The sequence below is a fragment of the Tursiops truncatus genome, chromosome 3 (assembly GCF_011762595.2).
Source record: "Tursiops truncatus isolate mTurTru1 chromosome 3, mTurTru1.mat.Y, whole genome shotgun sequence".
Lineage (NCBI taxonomy): Eukaryota > Metazoa > Chordata > Mammalia > Artiodactyla > Delphinidae > Tursiops > Tursiops truncatus.
Window position 1 is genome coordinate 170,849,396 of NC_047036.1, and position 25,398 is coordinate 170,874,793.

Genomic DNA, 25,398 nt, shown 5'->3' on the forward strand with positions numbered 1-25,398 from the left:
CAGCCAACAACAAAGACGGGCAGTAAAGGCCGCCCCAGCTATATGGGGCTCTGGGCCCAAGTTCCGCACCCCTGCAGGGTGTGTCCTGCCCTGGCCAGCCAGCTAGGGCTGCCCACCAGGCCTCAGGGATGGGGGAGCTGGGGGCGGTGTCCAGGCCCCCCGTGGTGGTGTCCAGGCTCCCCTCGTGAGCCCCTGGGCCCGTCTGCCTGTCCTCACAAGGCTCTCAAGCCACGCAGCTGGGCCACAACAGATCCTGAGCCACACCCAGGCCTCGGGCCCACCTGGGCCCTCTGGCTGAAACCCTGACCCTTTCTGGACGGACCAGGAGGCACTGTCATACCCCGAGCTGCAAACCCAGGCTGGAGGTTGGGCAAAACCTCAGGAAACACCCCCGCCTTGGGCTGAGGCCCCAGATAAACTGCCCCAGTCTCCCCTCCCCAGAGCCTGATTTCCCCGGGGCCACTGGGCGCTCTGATCACGGGGCCACCTCCACCTCCCGCCAGTTCTGAGGACACCCCGCCTCTCTGCAGCCACGGGTCCCAGAAGACCTGCCAGGGCCGCTCCCAGCTGACCTCTCACCAGCCTTCCCACTGCTTCTCAAACCCGCCAGGGGCCGCAGTCCCCCCTCCAGGCCTTTGACCTGGCAGCTCCTCTCCTGGAATGCCGTCCTGGCTCTGTCCTAGCTCTGTCCCCGCGGGCTTCCCCGTTGTCGCCCAGGTCTCTGTTCCCACGTCGCCCTGGAGAGAAGCCCCGCGTGCCTGTGCTCTCACTTGGAGCACATGCACCGATTACAGGCGACTCTCCTATGTACCCCATTCCCCCGCACCACCAAGCCACATGGGTTGACACACTGGTATGGTCTCCTGTCCACCTGCCCCGGTAGGGTGTTTGGGATTTTGTCTGCTTGGTCGCCAGGATCTAGAATTGGGCGCCCAGCAGCTGCTTCATAAATGCTCGTTAGGTGGACCTTGATTTCTCCGAGCAACGTGGGGGTGGGAACCCCTATCCTTTCCCAAACCCGAGATGTGTCCGTGCACAACCCACACTTCGGGCCACCTGCGTCCTGGCGTCGGGCAGACAAGGGTCTTGGGGGCACTTGGGAGTCTGCCCTGCTGGGTTCACAGCCTGTCCTCCCCAAGCCACATCTGTGAAGGCGGTACAGAACCCCGAGGATGTGGGTGTGGACGTGTGGGCCCGGGCTGGGGGCTCCCACAGAGGCTCCCAAGCACACACCTCCCTTCCCGTTTTCCACCTGCTGGGCGGGGTCACCGGGACAGGCCCCTCCGCCGGTCTCTGCTGTGGCTGGGCCCCTACCCAGTGACGGAGGGCATCCATCCGCTAGTTACCAAGGCTGGACTGCCCGCGTGTCCATCTTCCCCTCCCCGGCACCACCCACTTCACAGACGGGAAACTGAGGCACAGACCAAGCAGAGCCAAGCCCCCACCCCTGCTGAGCAGCCAGAGGGGCCTTCCCGGGCAGCCCGGGAGAGACTCTCCCCCGCCTTACAGTCTCCCATGGCTTCCCATTGCCCCCATCGAGGATCCCACTTCCCCTGCGGTCACTACTGGCCTGTCACCTCCTTGCCCTCACCTCCCTCTGCTCGGCCCCCTTGGGCCTTGTCATGCTTTCTGAGCAAAAGCCACAGGCCCTCACCTCAGGGCCTTTGCACCTGCTGCTCCCTCCTCTGGAATGCACTTCCCCGGATCTCCGCAAGGCTCCCTCCTTCCCCTCCCAGCCCCTCCTCACCCTCTGACCCCGGCCTCTGCCTCAGTTTCCTTTGCAGCAAAGGCGCCACCCAGCCTCATGCCACACATGGATTTCTCAGTGGGCCCTCGACCGCGTCGGGAGGATGATGAGCGCAAAAGGCCACCTGCCTCGCTCTGGGCCCAGCCCAGGTGGGAGGGGGAGGCTGGTGGGGAGAGGAGGGGGTCCCCCGAGGGACCCCGCCACCCACCCCTCCGCAGAGGGTGGAGGGGACAGTCTGCAAGGAGGAAGCAGATAAAGCAGGACAGGCTCCGGGTCAGGGAGTGGGCAGGGGAGGCGGGGGAGGGGCCAGGGAGGCAAAAGTGAGATAACCTCCCCTCCCCCAGGTGCGCGAGGGGCAAACAGGAAATTCTTGTTTGTGGCGAAAGGTGAGCATTTTCACTACCACCAGCTTCGAGGAGCTCCCAGCCAGGTCAGCGGGTTGTGCTGCGGACCAGGCCTCGATGGCCCCCGGGGTGGGGCCCCCTCCCCCGAAGCCGCCCTGCGGGCACAGCGGACCCCTCGGGAGCCAGGGCACCACGCGTGCCCTGGGTCCACCTGCCAGCCTGAAAGAGGAGGACAGGCCCGTGGCCTCCATCAAACCGCGAGGGGGGACCTGGTGCAGGGGGGAGGGGCGCCCCCAGGGCCGCCCACACGCGGGAGACCCCTCCCTGGCACCGTGTCCCCAGCTCCAGCCTGCACGGGCCCAGGGCGGCGACCAGCCCAAGGCCGAGGGGCCCCAGCTGTAAAGAAAGCACCCGCTCCAGGGCCCCCAGGAGGAACTTTGCCCCCTTAATGGTGTCCGCTCAGCCCCCCTCCCGACACCCAGGCGGCTCCAAAGTCCGCGGGGCCCTACCTCGGATGCATGAGGCCACTGGGCGGCAGGGGGACTCCAGGAGTGAGGCCATGTCCTTGGACGGCAGATACAGGGACAAAATCAGGAGAAACCTGGAGCGTTCGGGCGACTGGAGACCCCCCCAGCCCCAGAGAGGGACAACCTTGTCCCTGGCAGCCACCAATGTGGCAGGGAGAGGCCCACAGCTGGGAACAGGTGGAAAAGGCCCCCTCGTGGTTTTTTTCTTTTTTTTGGCCCCACCGTGTGGCCTGTGGGATCCTAGTTCCCCGACCAGGGATTGAACCCGGGGCCCCTGCAGTGGAAGCCCCAAGTCCTAACCACTGGACCGCCAGGGAAGTCCGGAAAAAGGCCCGTTTTTGCACTTGTGTCCAATACGGCTCATATGGGCAACCAGAGAAGGATGGCTCCCCCCACGGCCAGAACGGCAGGAACAGACACCGTCCATATGTGGGGACCATGGGGACCCCGCTGGAACCCTGGCCCTCGGAGGGGGTCTGGGAACGGACAAGGATGAACGGCGGAGTGAGGCGTCAGGCAGGGCTGGCGCCGCCCGGGAGCCTCAGGGCCTTCATCTCACCTACCTGGTCCTGGATCGTTCAAAAAAATATTTACGGAGGTGAAAGTCACGTAACACAGAATTCACCATTTTAAGGTGAACAATTCAGTGGCCTTTGGTGCACTGAACATTGTTCTGCAACCACGACCCCTATCTAGTGCCAGAACCTTCCATCATCCCAAAGGAAGCCCCGTCCCCATCAGGAGTCACCCCCTGCCCCTCCCCAGCCCCTGACAACCAGGAACCCACTCTCTGTCTCTGGGGATCTGCCTGTTCTGGACGTTTCCCATCAGTGGAATCACACCCTGTGTCCTTCTGTGTCTGCCTTCTCTCACTGAGCATCGTGTTCTCAGGGTCCATCCACGTGGTAGCGAGTGTCGGGGCTTCACCCCTTTTCACGGCTGAGTGATGCTCCCGTGTGTGGATGGACCACATTTGTTTATCCATTCACCACAGATGGACATTTGGATTATTTCCATTTTTTGGCTATTATTACCAATCTCACTATTTCTATATTCTTTGGGCTTTGGACAAGAACTGATTCATTGTAACTCCTGTAAGCAAAGTGAAACTGCACTGAAAGAGCAGACAAGCCCGCACAGCTGGTTTTTATCCCTCAACGTCCCCCCACAGAACACCCAAGAACAATAGGATGACACTTCCTCCTTGCAGCCCCCCAGGGTGGAGAGTCTGGGGAGCTTTTAATCTTTACATCGAGATCAGGCTGTGTCTCCCCTGCTCCGAGGAGGCCCCTGGCTCCCTGTTGCTGTCAGAAGAAGCCAGACCTCCTGCCTGCCAGGCTGTGGTCCTGGCCCCCCAGATGCCTGCACCTGGTCCCTCCCCAGCACTGGTCCCTCGCTGCTCCCAGCCTGCTCCTGCCCGGGGCCTCTGCATTGCCGGTCCCCCCACCTGGTTCCCCCTCCTGGCGGCCCCACCCCAGCTGATAAAGCCCCTCCTCACATTATCGGGCCCTGGGAGGCCCTGCGCCCCATGACTCAGCGCTGGCAGCCGTTACCCAGGTGGGCAGGGGCTGGGTCCCTGGGGGCCAACCAGCCTCCCCCATTCACAGAAACGCCCACGCGCAGGGCTGGGGGACGGGACGGGGCAGGGCACGGGTGGGGCGGGGGCGGCACCCACATCCCCCACGGCCCCTCCCCTCGTGCCCACTGAGGCGGCCAGGGGCTTCCGTGCGGGTCTCGGTCCGGCACTGGTGCCGCCCTGCTGTAGCCCCGCTGTAACCATCCTCTTCCGCAGCCCAGCCCAGAGGGTGCGCTCCTGCCCCTTCTCGCCCCCTCCCCAGACACCCCGGGGCAGGGACAAACGGATGGATGGATGGATGGATGGATGGACGGATAGATGAAGTCTGGCGCGGGGAGGCCGGGTGGGGCGGAAGCACCCGGAGTCTGGAACCCTCCCTGTCAAGCCCTCGGGGCTGCGGCCAGGTCAATCCATCTTGCAGCCGTGACTGAGCACCTTCTGTATGCTTTTTTTTTTTCCTGGGCTGCACTAAACTGTTTGCGGTGCACGGCTTGCGGGATCTTAGTTCAAGGGTTGAACCCGGGCCCACAGCAGTGAAAGTGCAGAGTCCTAATAACCACTGGACTGCCAGGGAATTCCCAACCTTCTGTATGTTAAGGCCCGTGTTGGATGCCCAAGAGAGACCCAGACAACCCTTGGGAGCCCCAGGCCTGCGAGGGGGACAGCAGGAGTCACACACGGGCAGGGGGAGGTGGTGAGGGAGGGGGGCGTCTTTGGAGCCGGCCATCCCTGCGGCAGGATGGGGGAAGGGCAGCCTTGCTTGCTGCTGCACACAGTAGGGGCTTAATCAGTGTTCACCGGGCGACCTCAGGCTCTTCCCACAAGTGCCCTCCTGGCGCACCTGACCCCTGAGGCCACCCACCCCCGCCAGACGCAGGGCCACATGGCCCTTTCATTTCCCGTCAGCGCTCCAGGGCTGCAGGGGCCCCCACTGGGCCTGCAGGAAATTGGGGAAGTGATTCTGGGCCAGGCAGAAACATCTGCCAGCTTGGCCAACCCCCACACCCCCAACCAACCAGCATGTGCCCCCTCTCCGAAAAGACACGGCACCCCCCCCCCCCCCCACGGAACAAATACTAATAAAGGTTCCAGAAACAAGTCAGAGAGCCTGACCACGAAGCTGACGATTAAAGGCGCTTCTTCCTGGATTTCCAGGTGGTGAGGTTCCGGGGAAGTGCCCTCGTCTCTGGGTCAACCTTTCATGTAACTGGGGTCTCCTGGAGCCTCAGTCTTCCCACCTGTGAAGTGGGCAGGGTGCACCTGGGTCCTCCAGGTGGGGGACGAGGGAACCATGGGAACAGATTGCGCAGAGAGAAGAGTCTGGCTCCAGGAAAATGGGTGGGGCGTTGGGGGGCAGGGAGGAGGAGCCACCTTGGTGGCAGGACAAGGCTTGTCACCCGCCAGCTCCATGTCACAGCTGGGGATGCCAGCAGGCCCAGCACTGAGGACGCACTCAGGATGGGGAACCATGAGGAGAAACTTCTAGGAAGGCAGCTGCCCTGCGGCATGCAAACGACATGCAAATCCGGGCGGGCCGCCTCCCATCCACCTGGGAGCCCCCACCCACAGGCCTGGCTCTGAGCAGACTGCTATCTGCATGGGAGCCCATTTCACAGACAGGGAAACCGAGGTGCTGAGAGAAGGCCGCAGAGCTGGACTCGAACCCAGTACTGAGCCCCTTGGTGCCTCTGGACCACCTCAGAGCCTTGTGGGGCTGGGGGTGGGACCCTGCCCGAGACCGCCTGGCACTCAGGGGGCACCGGGCAAATGCTTTGGAGTCAGACAGCCAAAAATCCAGAATCTCCTCCCTCTTCATTCCCTCCCTCCCTCCCGCCAGCAATTACGAACCCGATGTTGCATGCTGCTCTCAGGGCGTTTCGTTTGGGGGTTCCAGGCCCCCAAAACCCAAGGACGATTGTCTAGCTGCCACTTAGCTGCTGGCTCAGGGTTCTGAGCCTGGCGCCCGGGGATTAAAACTCCTACCATGGGGTTTCTTCTGAAAGGAAGCAGCCCTGTTTCCCTGCAAAAGAGCCGCCGGCAGCGGGGAAAGCACCAGAAGGGACTCTCCTAGCGGTCCGGCTGTGCGTGAGGATCCACCTGCCCAGGGAGCGAGGGCCCCGTCACTCCCAGCCCGGGTTCGCGGGAAGGAAGTGCAGTAGCATAAGAGAGCTGATTGCTGCCCCTCCCTGGCTGTGCTGACCGGGTCCCCACCGTCCCCGGGCCTCCCCCAGACAGCACAGGAAGGAAGGGGGGTGCTTCCCGCCTCCCGCCCAGGAGTCAAGAGGAAGGGGCCCTGGACGGCTCAGGGCTGGGGGTTCCCGCCCGGCACACCTGCAGGAGCCCCTGCCAGACTCCAGGCCGATGGTAAAACAGAACCTGCCCGCGGCGGCCAGCGGGCTCAGGTTGCCAACAAACCCGCCCGCCGACCGCAAGAGGGGGACTCTGCTCCTGGAACATCCCGCCGCCCAGGGAGCAGCTCCTGCAGGGAATGAGGAGGACAGACGAGACCCACGCTGGGCACCCGGGGGCCGAGCTGGTGCCCACCACGCCTGCTCTCCTCCACCAGGACCCTCGGTGACCGGTAACCGACAGTGATGACAACAGAACACCAGCTCGGACACTGCCCCTGTTTTCCAGACGGGGAAACGGTGCCCAGAAGGAGGGTGTCAGGAGCAGCTACCACCCGCACCCCAGCTTGGCTGGGCTCCCCCCAGACGGCAATGGCATCGAAGAAAAGAATAACCCTCAGGGACTCCCTGGTGGGCCAGCGGTTAGGAACCTGCACTTCCACTGCGAAGGATGCGGGTCCAATACCTGGTCAGGGAACTAAGATCCCGCAAGCCGCGCCCCAGAGGTGCCCTCAGGCCCCACTTCTCGTCCAAGAACTGGGCACCCTGTTGGTGGATGCGTGCGCCAGCTAGAGGACACAGGGAGGGGCCGGGCAGGCCGTCGGCCGGGCAGGGTGCCAGCTGAGGCAGGGGCCGCCAGGCCGGGAGAGGGTGGCAGCCAGGCCCACGCATGCCGTCCGCTGGGCACTCACGGGAAAAGGGCAGCTGGGAGTAATTACAGGGTGATGGGGGCAGGTGGGCAGATGAGGGTGGAGATCGGAAAGAAGAGAGGAAAAGGACAGAGGGTCCGTCTGTCCCCGGCCAAGTTCCAGGCCCGGCTCCCCCATGCCAGGCAGGGTGGCCTGGGGGAGTCACACGAGTTCCAGCCTCCAGCAAGGCCCCAGGCCCAGTCAGAGCCCCGTGGAACAACATAACGGAGCTCGTCCTAAAAGGGGGGATAAAGTAAAGAAGGAAGGGCTTCCCTGCTGGCGCAGCGCTTGCGAGTCCGCCTGCCGATGCAGGGGGCGCGGGTTCGTGCCCCGGTCCGGGAAGATCCCACATGCCGCGGAGCGGCTGGGCCCGTGAGCCACGGCCGCTGAGCCTGCGCGTCCGCAGCCTGTGCTCCGCAACGGGAGAGGCCACAACAGTGAGAGGCCCGCGTACCACAAAAAAAAAAAAAAAAAAAGAAAAAGAGAAGGAGCGGGCGGCCCACCCCGACCAGAGTTGGCAGCCCCTGGGGCTGGGGGCGACCCCCTGGGTAGGGGCCTCACAAGCCCGGAAGACCCACACTGGAAGCCATGGGGTGGTGGGCTGGGGGACATAACCTAACAGGGCAGAGGCTGGGGTGGCCACGGGGACCCTCAGAGACCCCTCACGGGGCAGAAAGAGAATGTGACACAGCCCCAGGGCCCACGGCCACTCCAGCCTGGACAGAGATGCCCCACCTACCCCCAGGGACAGTAGCAGGAGGCACACCCCCGCCTTGAGAGAACCCCGGGCCCCGCCCAGACAGACCACATGGCCCCCCCACCTGGACCTCTACGTGGCATGGACCCGGGTCTGCCCCATGGCTGCACACGGACCCTCCCAGCCCTGTTTGGACGCATGCTCCCACCCCGACACGTGGACCCTCAGCCCTGCCCGGACCCAGCAGGTCCCACCACCTGGCGTGGTCTCCAGGCGCATATGGACACACCCGTCCAGCCAGACTCAGACACACAAACACAGACACACCCTCGTCCGCTGGCTGGCTCTCAGATAATGGCCCCAGACGGCCCGCCCTCGGCCGAGGCACCCACCCGGCCCCCACTGCTACGTGGCCACAAGGGCGGCCACTTCTGTCTGCTTTGTTCACAGGTGCATACCTGGTGCCCAGAATGGGGCTGGTACACAGCAGGCACTCCATACATGCCTGTGGAAGGCCCAGACTCAGACACACACGCACACGGGTGCCCAGCCCGGCCTCTGCGCCGTAGAGCAGTCCCATGACCCCGTGGACCACACGGTCGGGGTCCCCTAAGGAGGCCCCACGGCCGGGCAGGCTCCCTGAGAATCTGCCCGGCATTGCTGAGCCCCAAGGATCAGGGACCCAAAGCCCTCACTGGAGTTTGTACTCATTTCCTGGGGCGGCAACAGGCCGGGGGGCTTGGCACAGGGGTTTTTTCTTACACGGCTCTGGAGCCCAGACATCCAGAATCCAGGTGAGGCAGGGCTGCGCTCCCTCCAGAGGCGCGGGGGAGGGTCCTCCCTTCCTCGCCCAGCTTCTGGGGGCCTCTGGGCTTGTGGCTGCATCACCCCAGTCTCTGCCGCCAACGTCACACGGCCATTTTCTGTCTCTGTGTGTCCCTCCTCTATTTCTAAGGGCACTGGTCACCCTCCTCCACTGTGGCCTCATCTTAACTGCATCACACCTGCAAAGACCCTATTTCCAAGCAAGGTCCCCCTTCTGAGATTTTGGGCAGACGTGCCCATTCGTGCCCCCCGATAGGTTTCTTCCTGGAATTAGGGTTTCATCTGTTTCTTGCTCATTGTCTGGAAGGCGGGGGTGGCGGCAGGCGGCGCTGACTCTGTGTCCGCCACACCCCTCGGCCCCACGAGACCCCCGCCGGCCCTGACGAGGGGCACGGCTGCGTCCCGAGCTGGGGCCTTCAATAGGCAGATTGGTTACCGTTTAACCCCGTGACCCCCAATTGTCCTCTGGCCGAGCGCAACTGGGCGAGCAGAGGAGGGCGGGCCGGCCCCGCCCCCACGTGTGCCCACCCACAGCCCACAACCCCAGCTGCCCCCGGACCCTCCCGGAGCAGTGGATGGCGTCTGCAAACGGGGTCGCTGGGCCTTCCAGAGGGCCCGGAATGCCCCTCCAGGTCACCACAGGGGGTGCTGGCTCAAGATCAGAAGGCTCGGTGGGTTGAAGGGTCTTTGTCTCAGGTGGGGAAACTGAGGCACAGAGCACGTGAGCCCTGCTCGGCACCCCCCGACTGCACCTCTGGATCAGACAGGGCGCACCCCTGTCCGAGATCACACAGCACGTGAGAGGAGGAAGGGATGTAACTTGGCGGTGGGACCCCCTGCAGCCCCTGAGGCCCTGGTCACACCTCGCGGCTCCCTGGGGCTGCGTCAGCAAGGCGGCTCGGGAAGCCACGCGGACGGGCGCGGGCAGCTGACCTGTGCCCGGGCCGCCGATTCAAGCCACTGACTGGGGCAACGTGACTTTCTGGCTAACGGTTAATGGGCCCCACCGCACGCTCAAGATTCCCGAGACACGGGGCCAGCAGGGCCGGCGGGGGGGGACGCAAGGCTCACACACGGGCACATGTGCATGCACACACGTGTGTGCTTGCAGACCCACAAGCATACAGCCACGTGCACGCAAAACAGCCACGGGAAAGGGTCACCTGTCATCCACCGTACAGACGTGTGGAACAAGCAAAGCGCTGGGATCGACACGCTCGGATACACAAGCTCAGCCACCCAGACCTCAGGACACACTCACAACACGTCCACACGTGCCAGGGCCAAGTCGTACGGGGGTGCACGCAGACGTGCACAAACACTCCAGAAACGGGGACACACAAGCAGGCGCCTGAGGGGACAGATACACGAGACACTGCAGATGGGTCCACGTGGCCCCAGACCATGCACACAGACACACGCGTGGCCACGGACACCACAGGGGGGCCCAAGACGCCCCCAGAGCCCCGGCTCTGCAAACAGACACCGACACACACGGGGTCCCTCGAGACGGGAACCCCCAGCCCACAGGGACCCCACGCAGCCACCACGTCCCCACGCACACGCGCTCACCCAGGTCAGCGGGCTGGACCCCCCGTGCACCCCACGCCCGCCGGGCACCACGTCCTCCGGCACCATGTGTGTCATTAGAAAGCGTGGGGAGGGGCTGGGCGCTTGGCGGTGGCCACCGGGGTGGGGAGCAGCGGTGGGCGTGGGGGGCCAGGCCACAGCGGCAGTGACCCCTCGGCGGTGACCGGGCAGCCGGGCGGCGGCGCCAGGGCCAGATAAGGCTCTTCCGGCTGAGTCAGTGTGGTTCCCAGGGCTGGCACGGGTGGGGGCACAGTGCCAGGGCTGCAGGCGGCATCCTCCCCACGCCCGCCACGGCCCATCTGGCTCCACGCCAGCAGCCGCAGTGGCTTTGATGAGGTGGGCGCTGTCCCAGGCGGGCAGAGCTGGGCTCCCGGGGGGTTTCCTGGCACCGGTCCCGCCCCCAGCACGGGGCCCAGGGACCCCGGCGCCCCAGGAAGACGCTCAGCGCCAGAGCTGGCCTGCAGGACCCATGGGCCTGGGCCCAGCCCACGCTGCCCCAAGCAAACCGGCTCAACGTCATTGGGCTCAGAAGCCAGTGCCTGACCTCCAGCCTGTGTGCCTAGAACACACTCCACCAAAAAATTCTCCTCCTCCACCCTGGTCCCACAGGACCGGCTGTAGCGCTGGCCTCTTCCACTCCTGCCTGGACTGTGGAGCCCAGAAGGGTTCTCCCAGCGTCCCTCTCCCTCCCCCAGCACTAAACCATGCTAAGGCCCCCCTCTGAGCCCCCCTTTGCTTTGCCCTAATGTCTGCCCACCCCTACCCCTCCCACTTTATGTTCCAGCCACGCCATTCCAAGATGCAGGCCCTAACCCTTCTCTTTCCATCTGGCCAACTCTTACATGTCCTGCAAAGCCCCAGCTCCAAAGCCCATTCCTCTGGGCAGCCTTCCCTCTGGCTCAGCCCTGACTCTTCAGGGCTGAAGTACGTGTGTCCCTCTCTGGGCCCCCAGCCTCCGGGGGCTCCCAGGTAGGATGAAGAAACCATCTGTCACCTCTTCCCGGAGACCCGGCAATTCCTGCTCCCTAACCCCACCCCATTCAGCCCCAAGCAACCCTCACGAGCCCAGAGATGTTCACTGCAGTGTTGTTTACAACAGGGAAACAGGAAAACAGACCAGCGTGCTGGTGTCAGCTCCACAAGGGAACCCGCAACGGCTAAAAAGAACTCGGCTACTTGAAACACTCTGATGAAACAGACAGATGCAGAGTGAAAATTATGAGAAAAAACGAGAAAAGCAGTACGTCCAGCGCAGCGTCTGGCAGATCCTGGCAGACCCCCAAGAGACCACACTTCGATACCTTACGCGTCACATTTCTGTGTAAACGGACAGAGAAAGGCCTGGGAAAACCGTAGCTGCTGCCAGCTAGGTCACAGAGGGGGCTGGCAGGCCTCAGGCCTCACTGGAATCCCTCCCTTTTTATCCCCCACCGGAATGGTGTCAAGTGTCACTTCTGGCATCAAAAAAGGACTTTAAAAATGTATATATGTGTACCTTCCATAATTTAAAAAAATCGAAGTGAGGCGAAAAGAGCAGAAAAAAAAAAAACCCAAAATGTGACCCCGGCCTCCTGCTGAGGATGCATCTGAGGCCCAGGGCTTCACCCCAAGTTGCTTGAACCCATTTCCGGGGCCACACACTCTGGGGTGGAGGAGGACACCCACGGGAATTCAACAGGCCCCAGGAGGCCCAGGGAGGGGAGAGGGGACGGGCGGGGTCCTTTCCTGCCTGGGGGCCTGTGTGTCCAGGCACCGGGTCCTGACACCCTGCTGTTGGGCCCTGGACCAACCGCCTCCATTTCAGACGAGGAGGGCCACCCGGGCTCCCCCGAAACCTGCAGCCAGGGGGGCGTGCCCCCTGCCCCTCACCATCTGTCCACTCCTCCAGTACACCCTGGGGCCGAATCCCAGCTCTGACACCTCCCCCGTGTGACTGTGGGCAAAGCTGCCTGACGGCTCCGTGCCTCAGCTTCCACCACTGTACGACGGGGCAAACACAGCGCCCCCCGCCTCATCACGAAACCAAGGTACACGAGACACACGCGAGACGCTCCACCTGCCGCCTGCGCACAGTTGGGCGACAAATACCACCTAGAACTGTCATCTCTATACCTCTGAGCTCATTTACAAGTTGTGGGGAGCAGACACGACCTTGGAGAGGAGGGAAGATAATCATCCCGACCTTTAATGCAAATCGGAACCACAGTGAGATTGCACGCCACCCCGCCAGGACGGCTGGAACCAAAGTCCTAACCACAAGCGTCGGAGAGGACGTGGAGAAACTGGAACCTTCGTGTGGCTGGCGGGGATGCAAAATGGAGCGGCCACTGTGAACAACAGCTCCTCAGGAGGTTAAACACAGAGTTACCACATGACGCAGCGCCTCCACTCCTGGGTACGTGCCCGTGAGGACTGAAAGCACGCGTTCACGCACAGACTTGTACACGCACGTTCACAGCAGCCAAAGGGAGAAACGACCCAGTATCCGGGGGTGAAAGAATGGGTAAATAAAGTCCAGGATATACATGCGTAGAATGGAACATCACTCAGCCACAAAGAGGGGTGAAGCCCTGACACTCCCACTACGTGGACGGAGCCCCAGAACACGATGCTCAGGGAGAGAAGCCAGACACAGAAGGACACACAGGGTGTGATTCCACGGATGGGAAACGTCCAGAACAGGCAGATCCACAGAGTCAGAGAGTGGGTTCCTGTTTGTCAGGGGCTAGAAGAGGGGGTGGGGGTAAGAGCTAAAGGGTACATTTTAAAAGGTTTATTTTTGAGGTGATGAACATGTTCTAAAATTGACTGCACAACCCCACGAATGTACGAGAAACCACCAAATCGCGCTTTCGACAGCTGAATTATGTGCTAGGTGAATCTTAAGTCAATAAAGCTGTTAATAAAAACCCCGGCGTTTGAATCATCGAAGCTACAGCTTCAAATGCTTAAGTGGCTGAAGCTCTGCAGTTAAGACTCCGCTTGCTTAAAATCCCACGGTGGCACAGCCCTGCTGGTAACAGGAAACCACCAGGATTTCACCAGGGTGCCATGCCTGGTGGCCGCAGGCTGAGATCCTATTCGCTCCCCATGACACGCGACGATCCCAGCCAGTGCTGGCCTCCACCAGCTTGAGTCCCTGGGGCCCCACGGCAGCGAGGTTCCAGGCTTTCAAGGAAAGATTCCGTGGCCCTGAGCCCGCTGCTCCCGGCCCCTCCCCAGCCTGGCTGCCCCCCAGACCCTGTAGCCGGCGGCAGAATTTCACGGCTGTCGAGGGTTTTCGGGCGGAAGTCAGGCCTGGGCCCTGCCAAGACCGGGGAGGAAGAGGCAGTGATGGTGCCAAGCAGGCGGCCGGCCGGCCCGGCTGCCACGTGCCAGGAAGGGGGTGGGGCAGGCGCCAGAGTCAACACAGCCCCCGACATCTGCTGGGCTGGCTGAGCCCAGGCCACTGTTGACACTGGCCGCACAGATGCCTGGCCAGCTGGGCGGGAGGGCAGTGCTGGCAGCTGGACCTGGCACAAACAGGCAGGCGCAGGATCCTGGCGCTGCAGGGCAGCCCCCCGCCTGCCCACAACTTCCCTCAACCCCCACCGTCTTGGAATCCAATTCCATCCCCCGCAGGGCCCAGCCGGGCGGCGGCATCTGGCCTCCACACACAAGCCAAGCTGCATCCTACCCCGGGGCCTTTGCACGGGCTGTTTCCTCTGCCTGCCGCACCACCATCCCTCAGTGTGAGGGCCCAGCTCCTTCTCCGACCGGGCCTGGAGCAAGTGCCACATCCCGAGAGGCCTCCCCACATCCTCAGCTGGATGCCAGGTCACGTCTCCTCACCCCTTCCTCCCCGTTTGTTTACGGACCTTCTCTGAGTCCAGCAGGGGAGCTGTGTATCCAGTAGGCGCTCTGTAAGCGTGAGACTGACTGTGTGACCTGGGTTCCCTGGGCCCCTTGGGCCTCAGTTTCCCCAACCGTGCCCTGACCCTGGGAGTCCTCGAGACATCATCATCGTGTCCAAAGACTAGCGGGACGATGGCCCCTGGAGGCCCTTTGTTCCTGATGGGCCGAGGGGGCTTTGCGGCCAGGACACCTGATCCCTGGACTCCGCCTGGCCTGGCCACCCAAGCCCCGTCTCCCGCCAGTGTTGGGCCACGCAGCAGAAGCTGCTGGGCGGGGCCGGGGCTACCTGTCGACCCCCAACCCCACAGGGGCTGCGGCCTTGTCCCTTCCTCTGGCCTGGCTGTGACCCTGTGAGGCGGGGGGTGGGAGGTGTCTGGCTCTGGTCCCCAGCCTGGGGCTTCCTGATGGTTGGACTCAGGGCAGATGGCAAATATTCGGCGAGTCCATAAATATAACTCGCCCATGAGGTTCCCGTTTGTGTTATTTTGACACCAGCAGACGTCAAGAGCTCGGTTCTGGGAAACCCGTCCCCCACCCCCAATGCCTCGCCCCTGTTTTCTTATCTGCAGAACTAGACAGACGGCAACCCAGCCACAAGCAGCTCCTCAAGAAGAGGAGGGAAACTGAGGCAGGGAGCAGGGTCGGGGGGACCCCGATCCCAGGCACTGGCTCAGGCTGGGGTCCACACGCAGAGGAAAAGCCTTCAGGCGGGAGGGGGCAGCCGGGGCCACGCGTGGGGAGCGGCCAGCCACGCCCTAAGGAGATGACGTCTGCTGGCTGTCATCCCACCCCTTGGCACTGCCGCCCGCGTGCCAGGACCCAGCCGGAAGCCAGGCAGCCCCACCCATCCCGAGATGCCTGGGCAGGGGATTAACCTTCCTGCCCATTCCTCAGGCTGGCCTCCTGCCTCGGGGCCGCTGCCCTGGCCGTGCCCACCCCGCGGGCACCGTCCCCTTCTGCCTTTATACCTGCCCCGTCCCTCCCGTCACAGCCCCTGGCTTGTTCCTCTCACGCTGTGTGTCCAGTTTCCAGTTCTGTACTTTATCTGAGCTTTCTGAGGGTTGCCAGAATCCCAGTGCCCTTTTCCCACACGGCGGCTGGGCCTCATGGTCCTTCCAGGAGGATCCCACTGCCCATCCTGGAAGCCAGCACGGAGGGAGGGTGCCCCAAGGCCATACACGGCCACCTCCCAGCTCCCATGTGCCTGGCGCGTCCGTAGCCTCAGATGAGGCTCAGGCGCTGGGCCTGGGAGGTTAGGTCCCCACCGTCCACTCTCGGAGGTCGGGGCAGGGCCCAGCTGGCCTCAGGCTGGAATGCAAGCCCAGCCGGCCGCCCCGGCCGCCATCTGGTTTCCATCTGCCCAGCCCAGCGAGGCCCAACTTCAAAGGATCCCCCGCCCGGCCACTTCCTCTGCCCTGGCCGCCCGCGGGGAAGGCACCAGGACGGCCCGCTTCCTCCCCACCCCTCTGGAGCCCCCAGGAGCTGCTCGGCCGTCCACACCGACGCGGCCAACCCCTGCTCACCCCCCTCTCCCCAGCCACAGGCTCAAGAGACCAGACTCGACGCCACGGACGAGGCCTCTGGCCCTGCGCCCCTGAGCCCCCGCCCCTGCCCGCCTGCCAGCCACACCCATGAGCCCCACGGAGCCTCGTCCTTTCCCAGGCCCGGTCCCTCTGCTCAGGACCCCCTCCCTTGCTCTATCTCTCTGCTTGTTCTCTGGTGCAGATGGAGCCCCCTGAACTTCCCCCTCGTGTCCCCACATGCACGCGTTTACCAGCCAGCCCGTCCCACCCACGTACACGACCCCACACCGTGGCTTCCACGAGAACGTCTGACCCCCTGGCAGCGACTGCCCACAGCCCCTGTTAGGACGCGAGGCCCACCTGCTTGAACTGCTCCTCGTACGTCCAGTCCCCGTGGTCCGGCGGCTGCAGCTGTGGCACTGTGTGGGCAGCCCCTCCGGGGAGGGCCGGGCCAGCCCCCGGGCGCTCCTGGCCGCCCAGAGCCCGGGGCCCGCCATCACCGCGGTACGCCTGCAGCGGCTGGGCCTTGCGGGGAAACAAGGATGCGGGGCCTGGGCCGGCGGAGCCGGGGGGCCCGAGCCCCCCCTCGTCCTCGTAGTCCTCGTCCTCGTCCTCGTCCTCGTCTCCCAGATCCTCCTCCAGCTCCTCCTCTTCCTCCTCCCACTTCGGCTTCCTGGGGCAGACACGGGGCGCGGGTCAGGGGAGAGGGCGAGGCCCGTGCCGCCTCCTGCCTCGTTTTCCCTGTCTGGACGTGGGTGAGCAGCCCCACGTGCTCTGGTTGTGAAGAGCGCCCGTGAGGAGGCCAGCTCAGGCCGTGGGCCTTACTCTCCTTGTCCCCAATCAGCTCAGAGCAACTAGAGGTGCTCCTTGGGCATAAACCCCAGCCCCTGCCCACCTGCTAACCCCGTCTCCCCTCCCGTCCCCTCCGTCGCACAGGCTTCCTTGCTGGGCCTTGAAAATACCAACCCAGTTCCTGCCTCGGGGCCTTTGCTGAGGCTGTTCCCTCTGCCAGGCATGCTGTTCCCCGCTCCCCCTTGCCCTTCCCAGAGGCTGTCACCTCCGCAGGAAGACCTCCACCCACCACTGCCTGAAGTTGACCCCGGCCCCAGCCACCCCCCTCCCCAAGACCCCTGCTTTATTTTCTTGGCACCTCCGATCACAGCCTGCAATCGCCCTGCTGCTTTGCTCGTTAAACGTCTTCTCAGAAGGCTCCCACTGGGGTTTTGCCAGCGCCCCGCTCAGGGTCTGCGTCAGACCCCGGGGAGGCACGTCCGGGGGCAAATGGATGCTCACTCTGCGTAGGTTGCACCCGGGCTACGGCCTCTATCATCTGTCCCCGCCACTAAATCTAGTACAGCCTCGCCAGGCGATAGGGGCCATTGGCCACGTGTGAGTAGCTCCATTTAAATTAAGGTGAAATAAAGCTACATGAGGAGATCCCAGCCGCAGTGGCCACACTTCAAGTATCTGTCAGCCTTCTGAGACGGGTGGCCCCGATCCTGGGTGGTGCGGGTGGAGAAATGTCCACCGTCCCCCGGGAAGTTCTAAAGAACGGTATGTCCTGGGTGGACAGCAGGACAGGGGTTTTGTCCTTCCTCTATGGCTGTGTCCCCAGGGCTGAGAGCCGCCGGCACGTGGCAAGTGCTCGGCGTGGGGGGCCCACACACCCCAACTCACAGGTCATCGTCGGAGCCCTCGAAGTGGCCGTCACCTTCGGGGAGGCCGGCCGCCTCCCTGCCTCGGCCGGGTGCGGGGGGAGAGCCTGGTGCCCCCTCTGGGGCCACGTCCTCGTCCTCTGAGCCGGGGGGCCCATCCTCGGAGCTGCCTGGGCTGGGCGCGTGGCCGAGGCCGGCGGCGGCGGCTCGCATGGCGGCCAGCGCGGCCATCTGCGCCCGCTGCATCCGGGCGCTCTCAGGCTCCCTGTCCTCGTCCGGGGCGGCCCTGGCACGGGCCGGGGGCCCGGCCGCAGGCTCGGGGGGTGGCGGCGGCGGCGGCTGCCGGGCCTCCAGCTCCTGGCGTGCCCGCTGCTGCCGCTGCAGGAGCGTCTCCATCACGGCCTGCAGCTTCATGGCCCTGCGGGCCGGGCCGCCCCGGGCACCAGGGCGGGGCGGCGGCGGGGGCGGCCCCTGGGGGGAGGGGGCCCGGCCGCACTGCAGTGTGGGGGCCGCGGGGGAGCCGGGGCAGTGCAGGGTGGCGGGGGGCAGGGGCGGGGGCCGCCGGGCTCAGGCTCAGGGCTGGCGGGGCATGCCAGCGGCAGGCGGGCGACGCCTCCTTCTCACACCGGGAACTGGGGGGCGGCGGCTGGCGGGTGGCTCATTCACGTGTCGGCAGAAACCTGGAGGGGACAGGAGAGACCGTCAGACCACGCCTGGGCTCCTCCCCACTCAGGTCGGACCTCAGAGGCCTCTGGGAAAATTGTTTCCATCCACGCCCATCAGTGTGCAAACCTGGGGGCCTCCCTGGAGGTGGAGGAGCACGTTCGTCCCATCTGCCCCCACTCTGTCCACCCTCCAGAGGGCTGGGAAGCAGGGGCACCCCGCACTGGACTCCCGAGGGCCTCGAGTCGGCCCCCACCCGTCTGGGCCACAGAGAAACACTTAGTGGACGACAGCACCCCAGGGAAAGACCTCGGATTATAGCTTCATAAACAGAAACAGGGGAACAGAGCATTTCTGGCTTCTGATTGGCTACAGCCAGCTACTGGGCACCAGAGTTCTGGGTTCCGGTTCTGAGTTCTAGGTGCTGCTCACGGCCCAGGGGGCTCCGGGCATCTCACAAGCACGATGGCCGACCCAGATTGAGCACCTACTGTATACAGGCTAAAGCTTCCCCACTCATGTTCTCACCCCATCCCTAAACCTCAGTCTCTCTAGGCCTCAGTTTCCCCATCCGCAAAATGGTGCCCGAATGGCACCCACCTCGCTGCGCCCAAGCAGGGATGAAGCGAGTGTGTGATGGTAAAGGCGGGAGCACAGCAGGCACTCGCTGGACTTAGGGAAGGAGGCTGGATGGTCCCCATTTCACGGATGGGGAAAACTGAGACTCGGAGCTGCCCTGCTGGAGGACACACAGCAGGTTCCAGGCAAGGCTGGGAGTTGAACCCAGGTCTGGGTGACGTCAGAGCCTCCCACGCGGCCCCCATGTGCCTTCTGCAGGGAGTTCCCCTGCCCTTTGGGACCCCAAGTGGGGCCAAGGTCCCAGAAGGCAATGCGCTCTACCTCCAGTCCAGGGTCCCTTCGGACCACTGCCAACCTACCTTACCAGGGCCTCAGGCGGGCTCTGGGTACAGATGTCCCAGAGCCCTGCACAGCTGGGCACCACCGAGGACAGGAGGATGCAGGTCCCACCCCAGCCCCACTCACCCAAGCCCAGGCCACACCCCCACCCGCCCAGGCCGCCAATAAAACAGACTAGGCAGAACCCAACAGGCTCGGCAGTGACACCACGGATGGTACATCACAAGAACACAGGAGGGTCCAGGAGCCACTCCAGCCAACAAATGAATCCCCAAAGGCTCCTGAGCAGCTCCTGGGGCAAAGGCGGCCCACACACAGGAGGGCCCAGCGGCCAGAGGCTCCTGGGAGCGGGCGGACACTGGGTCACCAGGCTGGCCGCCCTTCCGGCCCCTCCTGTGACCTGGTAAGAGAAGCCTGACGACCGCCCCCCCCCAGGGGAGTCTTGCAGTGTAGGCCCTCCCAGCCTCCCCAGTCATGGGAGGGGCCCTGTCCCCAGTGCTGGGTCTTCCAGCAGGATGGGTGAAAGGGCAGTGCGGGAGGGGGGGGGCAGGTAGGGGGTCCCTGTGGGAAAGTAGGGAGGGACCTGTCCCCGAAGGGCCTCAGTATCTAGCGGGGCAGGGGTCCCAAAGCACAAAGACCCTCTCAGAGGCCATAGTGCTGGAGAATGACCAGCACAGCCTGCCCTTAGAGGCAGCAGGACAGCACCCAGCCCCCAACCCCCGGGGACAGGCGGTCACGCCCCCCCCACCAGCCCCAAGAAGTGCTGAGGGGACACTTCTCACCCAGTGTCTAGTCTGGTCTGCTGCCCCTCCCCCACCTTTGACAACTTCAAGATGAGCCCCCCCTCCCCACGGAAACGCTCTGGGCAACGCCCCCCCTCTTTGGGGGGCAGAAGGAAGAGGCCAGAGGAAGCCACGCCCCCTCAAGCCACCACCCCCCCCCCCCCCCACACACACACACAGGCCTGCTGGGTTTAATGACCCTTCCGGGTCCACGGATGGGGGAGGGGAGCAGGGCAGGCCACCACGTTGGGGCTGGTAGAGGGGGCAGGTGGGAACCCCGGAGCCCCCCTGGGCTCTAGCCTGGGCACCCCCCCCATGGCCGCCATTAACCCTAAGCTGGTGACGCCCACCCCCTCCAGACCCCTCCCCCCCAAGAGCCCTTTGTCCTCAGGCCCTACCCCCACTTTATGACAACCCTAGGGGAGAGGCATTCCCTGGCAGGGACCGGGCGGGGATGGGGGGGGTGCTGGGTGGCCCTTGGGACCTGGATGGGGGGGCAGGGAGGGATCTGGGGCCACACCCTCCCCCCCCCATGCCTCCCGGAGAGAGAGGTCACCCGCTCGGCCCAGAGCTTGCAAAACACGGTTATTTAAAGAGTTGTGCAAGGCTGGGGCCCACGGGTGGCGAAAGGGGGCCCTCACTTCACGAAGGGAAGAGGAGGGGGAGGGCGGGACAGAAAGCTGGGGAGGGGGCTAGGAGAGTCCGGAGGGGGCGGCCCGGAGGAAGTGAGAAAAGAAACACTGAAAAGGGAGAAGAAATAAGACGACAGAAACCCCAGTCCGATTTCAAAGGCTTCTTGGAAAGCGGCCGATTTGCATGGTGGGGGGGCAACCCCTCCGGGCCGGGCGACTGAAAACGGAAGATTATTGACAAACCGGCCGCCCGGGGTCCGCGGAACGTTGGAATTGACCAACGCGCGCTCCCCGAGCTTCCTGCGCCCGCTTTTGTGTCTGGGGGGGGCACTGAACGGGGCACAGGGCGCTTTTCCCGGGGATCCCCGCCAGAGAGTCAGGGCCCGGGCAGAGCCCACCCCAGCCGCGGGCCCCGTGGTGTCCCCTCCAGGGGCCCCTTTCTGCCCCAGAGCTGACGCTTTATAAATAAACCATCCAGGCTGGGGAGGGTCGCCAGGGAACTGCCCTCCCCACCCGGCGCTCCCACTCTCCTCGGGGCTCCCGAATAAAACACCAATTCCAACGGGAGTAGATGAAACAACCCCGACCACAGCCCCCCGCGCGCGCATAGAGACCACTTCCTTCCGCTGGGAGGGGGCGCACACGCTCGCGACCCCCGGTCACCCCCGCGCCCGCCCCCGTACAATATGGCAGGGGGTGAGATCTCCAATGGAGTCGCAGAGAAAACCACACCAACTCCGACCCACTGGGATCGCCTTTCCGGCCCTGGACCCCCACCCACGTCCCTGACCAACTTTGGGGAGCCCCCTCATTGGCTTCCAGGGCGCGCGGCGCCCACCCGGGAGAGAACGCGCGATTTAAAAGTCCGGCCCACCCCTGCCCCAGCCTCACCGCGCGGGGCCCGCTCGGGGGGCGCAGGGCCCACTCGGGGGGCGCATGCCCCACGTCTGGCGTCTGGCCCTGCCCCGGCCGCGCCTGGCCTCCAGCCCGGGCCGCGAGCTGCGCGCTGTTGGCTCCCGGCCACCGCCGGGTTTGTGCCGCGCGCCGACTCACCGAGTCTCCAGCCGAGTCCGCGTCTACACCCCCCACCGACCCGATTGGTAAAAGTCTCCCCGCGCGCGGCCTCCCCCGCCCCTTCCCTCCCCCCCCCCACCGGCGCGCTCACCGCCCCGCAGACAAATCACCGGGTGACAAATCGCTCTCAGATGCAAATACCTCGCCGGTGATTCAGCGCCGCGGCTCGGAACGCGGGGAGGGGTCTCGTGAGGCCCCCTCCGCCTTCCCGGACGCCCCCTCGCCCCCCGCGCTTCGTCCGACGACGCTCGACTAGCACAGGGGTGCTGGGGAAGGGGAGAGAGTGGACGGAAATTTTCACGTCGCGGCCCCTTTAAATGATAATAAATAATAAAAGGGAAGGGGAACAGGGACGCGGTATACCCCGCCCCCTATCTAGGGACAGTGGGCAAAGTGCGCGCCGCGGGCCCGAGCGTACATGATGCCGAGGGCGCAGGCGGGGCTGGGAGCGCCCCAGGGGGATAGGGAGGGGAGGAGGTTGGGGCTCTGTCTGGATGGGATTTGGGGACGCTAGCCTGGTCCGGGACCCCCCCTCCCCATCTTACCGAGCGCCTAGGATAGACCTACCGGGCTCAGAGTTTCACCCCCGCCCCTTAGACTAAGCAACTCGAGACTTCACCCCCCTAGAGTGGTGCCTCGGTTTCCAAGTCTGTAAAATGGGGATTAGAGACTTGATAAAGGAAGGAGGGAGCTGCGGCGACGGGAAAAGAGAGCGGGGCGGGGTCGGAGGAAGGGAGCGAGGGCCCTGCGATTGGGGCGCTACACGGTGGGGAGGGGTCTGGGAGAGGGCGGGGCTGCCAGGCGCGGGGGCACCGCACTGTCAAAGGCGTGGGGGTGGGGAAGGGCGTCCAAGATACCTAGGAGGGCTCCTCTCGAAATCCTGTTGACCCCTGCCCACCCACCCCCACCTGAGGTTCCCATCACCTCTTGGGAACCTGACTACCCAAACCTTCTAGGAGGAGAGACAAGATTATCTTCTTGGTAATAATAGTTGAACAACAATTTCCACTTTTAGAGCGCTCGGTTGTGCGGCCAGGTGCCCAAGGCATGAGGTTCACATTTTTGTGTAGCAGAGACTCTTAATGTCCCCATTTCAGAGAGCGGGAAACTGAGGCCCAGGGTCGGTTGGGGGAGGTGGGCTTGGGGTTGTGGACTCAGGTGGGAGGTGTGAGCCCCTGAGGCCACGCCTGCGAGCTAATCGCAGGGGCCCAGGCTCCAGCTCAGATAAGAGCCAAGTGGGAGCATTGGAGGGCCGGCGGGGGCCACCCAGAGGGCCCTCACAGGGAGGGGCCAGAGTCCCTGATCTTTAGGGGGGGTTGTGTGCAGCCCCCCCCCCACACACACACACACAACGCACAGCATTGCCATCTTCTGTGGGTAGTCCCCCTCTGGACATCACCCGCCCCCATCCGCTCTCTGGGGAATTCCCAAGCCCAGGGGATGGTGCAAGGGAGCCACCCCCAGCCCAGGGCCAGAGTTCTGCCTGCCCCTTTCATTTACCCAGCCTTCCAGCCCCTGGGCTGCCCTTAGCCTAATGACAGCAGGTGGCAGGGAGGCCTCCACCTTGAGGCTATTAAACTGCCAACCCCAGCTGCCTGCCCCGCCCCTGCCACCAGAGGGGCAACAACTGCCCTGCCCGAGGAGGGGGGAGCGTTTGGAGACCCAGGTGAGCTGGAAGAGGGAAGCCACCCTTTAAGGGCCAGGCCCCAGATCAGTTCCAACGTGCAGGAAAGCCCCCTCTCCACCAAAGGGCCAAACCTCAGAATGCCTCCCCTCCCCCACCCCAGGCACGTGCATGGGCCTCCCTGTGTCTCAGTTTCCCCCTCTCTAAAATGGGCCAATTTAAATTTATTCTTCCTACAGTGGTTTTGAGGATGACATTCCCCTCTGGTCAAAGGGAAGGGGTAGGGAGGGGTCTCCCGAAGGGCAGGAAGTGTGCCACTCTGTCCCCCATTTCCCAGAGGGAAGTGGCTGTCTCTAAGTAGCTGGGTGCAACTTCCCAGAGGTGCCTGGCCCGGAAGAGTGAGGAGCTGCAGGATTCCCAGCTGCCTCTAGTGAAGGGGGTCCTATTTTTAGCCCAGCAGGGAGCTGGGAATTGATACCAGATTTGCTGGCTCTACAAGGGACGGGCAGAAGGCCTGGGCTGCACCTGGGTCCTGGCTGTGTGATTTTGGGTTAGTACAAACCCTGCTCTGGTCTCTGTTTCTCAAGCTGGGAAATGGGAATGCTGCGACCCCCAGCCCTCTAAGGTTTCCTGGCCAGACCAGCTTGTGGGGGTCCTGTAAATACAAGCCTGATTCTCACTTAGCCCCTCAGACAGTCACTCCTCCTGCCCTCCATTCAGGCTGGGGGGTGCAGCATCTTTTTAAAAGTTCTGGGACTTCCCTGGTGGCGCGATGGTTAAGAATCCGACTGCCAATGCAGGGGACAGGGGTTCTATCCCTAGTCCGGGAAGATCCCACATGCCGCGGAGCAACTAAGCCCATGCGCCACAACTACTGAGCCTGTGCTCTAGAGCCCGCGAGCCACAACTACTGAGCCTGCGAGCCACAGCTACTGAAGCCCCCACACCTAGAACCCGTGCGCTCCACAACAGGAGAAGCTACCGCAATGAGAAGCCTGTGCACCGCAATGAAGAGTAGACCCCGCTCAGCCCCGCCCGCCGCAACTAGAGGAAAAAAGCCTGCGCGCAGCAACAAAGACCCAAGGCAGCCATAAATTAATTAATTAATTAAATAAAATAAAAATTCGCCCAGATCACAAACTGCCCTCCTTCCCACATATATTCCCCCTGAAACATATTTCTGCCTCAGGGCCTTTGCCCTGGCCATTCCCCTGCCTGGACCACCCTTCCCCAGCTGTGCTTTTTCATTCAAACTGGAACCTCACATCACCTTGTTTTATCTTCACCCAGGCTCTTCTGTTCAAAACAGCTGCAGTTGTTTAACCTCCTTAGCCTTGATCACGGCTGGTTGCATCTCCAATCCTGAGGTTGGGCCGGACACATAAATGTTGGTTGAACGAATGAATTCATGGGTCCCCTTCTGTCCTCCCTCACCCCATGGTATTTTTGGAGTCTGTCTACACAGAGGTGGAGGGCAAGTTAACTATTCACCATCTCAATCTCAAAAAAAAAAAAGGAAAGAAAAAGAAAGACCTGAAGGGGATGCTGGGCCCAGCCCCAAATCCCAGAACCCCGACTGGCCTCCAGGTTGCCTTGTCCCTGTGAACCGGGGTCTATGAAAATGTAATTATAACTTCTTTTAAAGTAAGAAGAGAAAAGCAAGTATAATTATAAGGAATAGATAGTCATGAATCCAGCCTAAAGTAATTGGTCACTATACCAACACAGCTGCAAAATAGAATTTTTAATATTTTTTCATAGAAGGGGCCCAGAAGACCCAGAACATTCATAGTGCGGCTCTGCTTGACCCATTTTGCAGCAGGGACACTTTGAACCGCTGGTCCAGGTTGCGATACGCATGAGCGACTCCCCCTAGGCCCTGGGGTCCCTCTGTGGGGTGGACCCAGGGAAGCCAGGACCATCCGCGGGGTTCGCGCGCCCCCTGCCGGGAACCTGTGGACTGCAGCCGGGGGCGGGGCTTCCGCCGGAGGCCGCCAGGGGCCGCCGTCTCACCTGTAAACGAACTTCCCGGGTCGGACGGGGAAACGGAGGCCCGCCGAGCCCTTCCTGTGGCTCCTTAGAAATGTTCCGGGGTAGAGTTGCCGGACAAAATACAGGACTTGTAGTTACATATGGATTTCCAATAAACAACGAATAACTTTATTTTTTTTTTTATTTTTTATTTTTTTAACATCTTTATTGGGGTATAATTACTTTACAATGGTGTGTTAGTTTCTGCTTTATAACAAAGTGAATCAGCTATACATATACATGTGTTCCCATATCTCTT

General features: G+C 63.2%; 1 protein-coding gene across 4 annotated transcripts in view; it reads right to left on the reverse strand.

Annotated features, from left to right (window-relative positions):
- ARID3A (AT-rich interaction domain 3A) overlaps nucleotides 1–21,779 on the reverse strand; it is a 35,721-nt gene extending 13,942 nt beyond the window's left edge. The window contains exons 1-3 of one of the 4 annotated variants that reach the window (XM_033854977.2): nucleotides 21,626–21,779; nucleotides 17,438–18,095; nucleotides 16,121–16,433 (exon numbers count right to left, since the gene is read on the reverse strand). In XM_033854977.2, coding sequence (XP_033710868.1) covers nucleotides 16,121–16,433; nucleotides 17,438–17,829 — 705 coding nt within the window. In that variant the 5' untranslated portion in view covers nucleotides 17,830–18,095; nucleotides 21,626–21,779. The other 3 variants (XM_033854978.2, XM_033854976.2, XM_073803591.1) reach the window with 3 other exon arrangements.
- Between the last annotated feature and the right edge of the window lie 3,619 nt (nucleotides 21,780–25,398).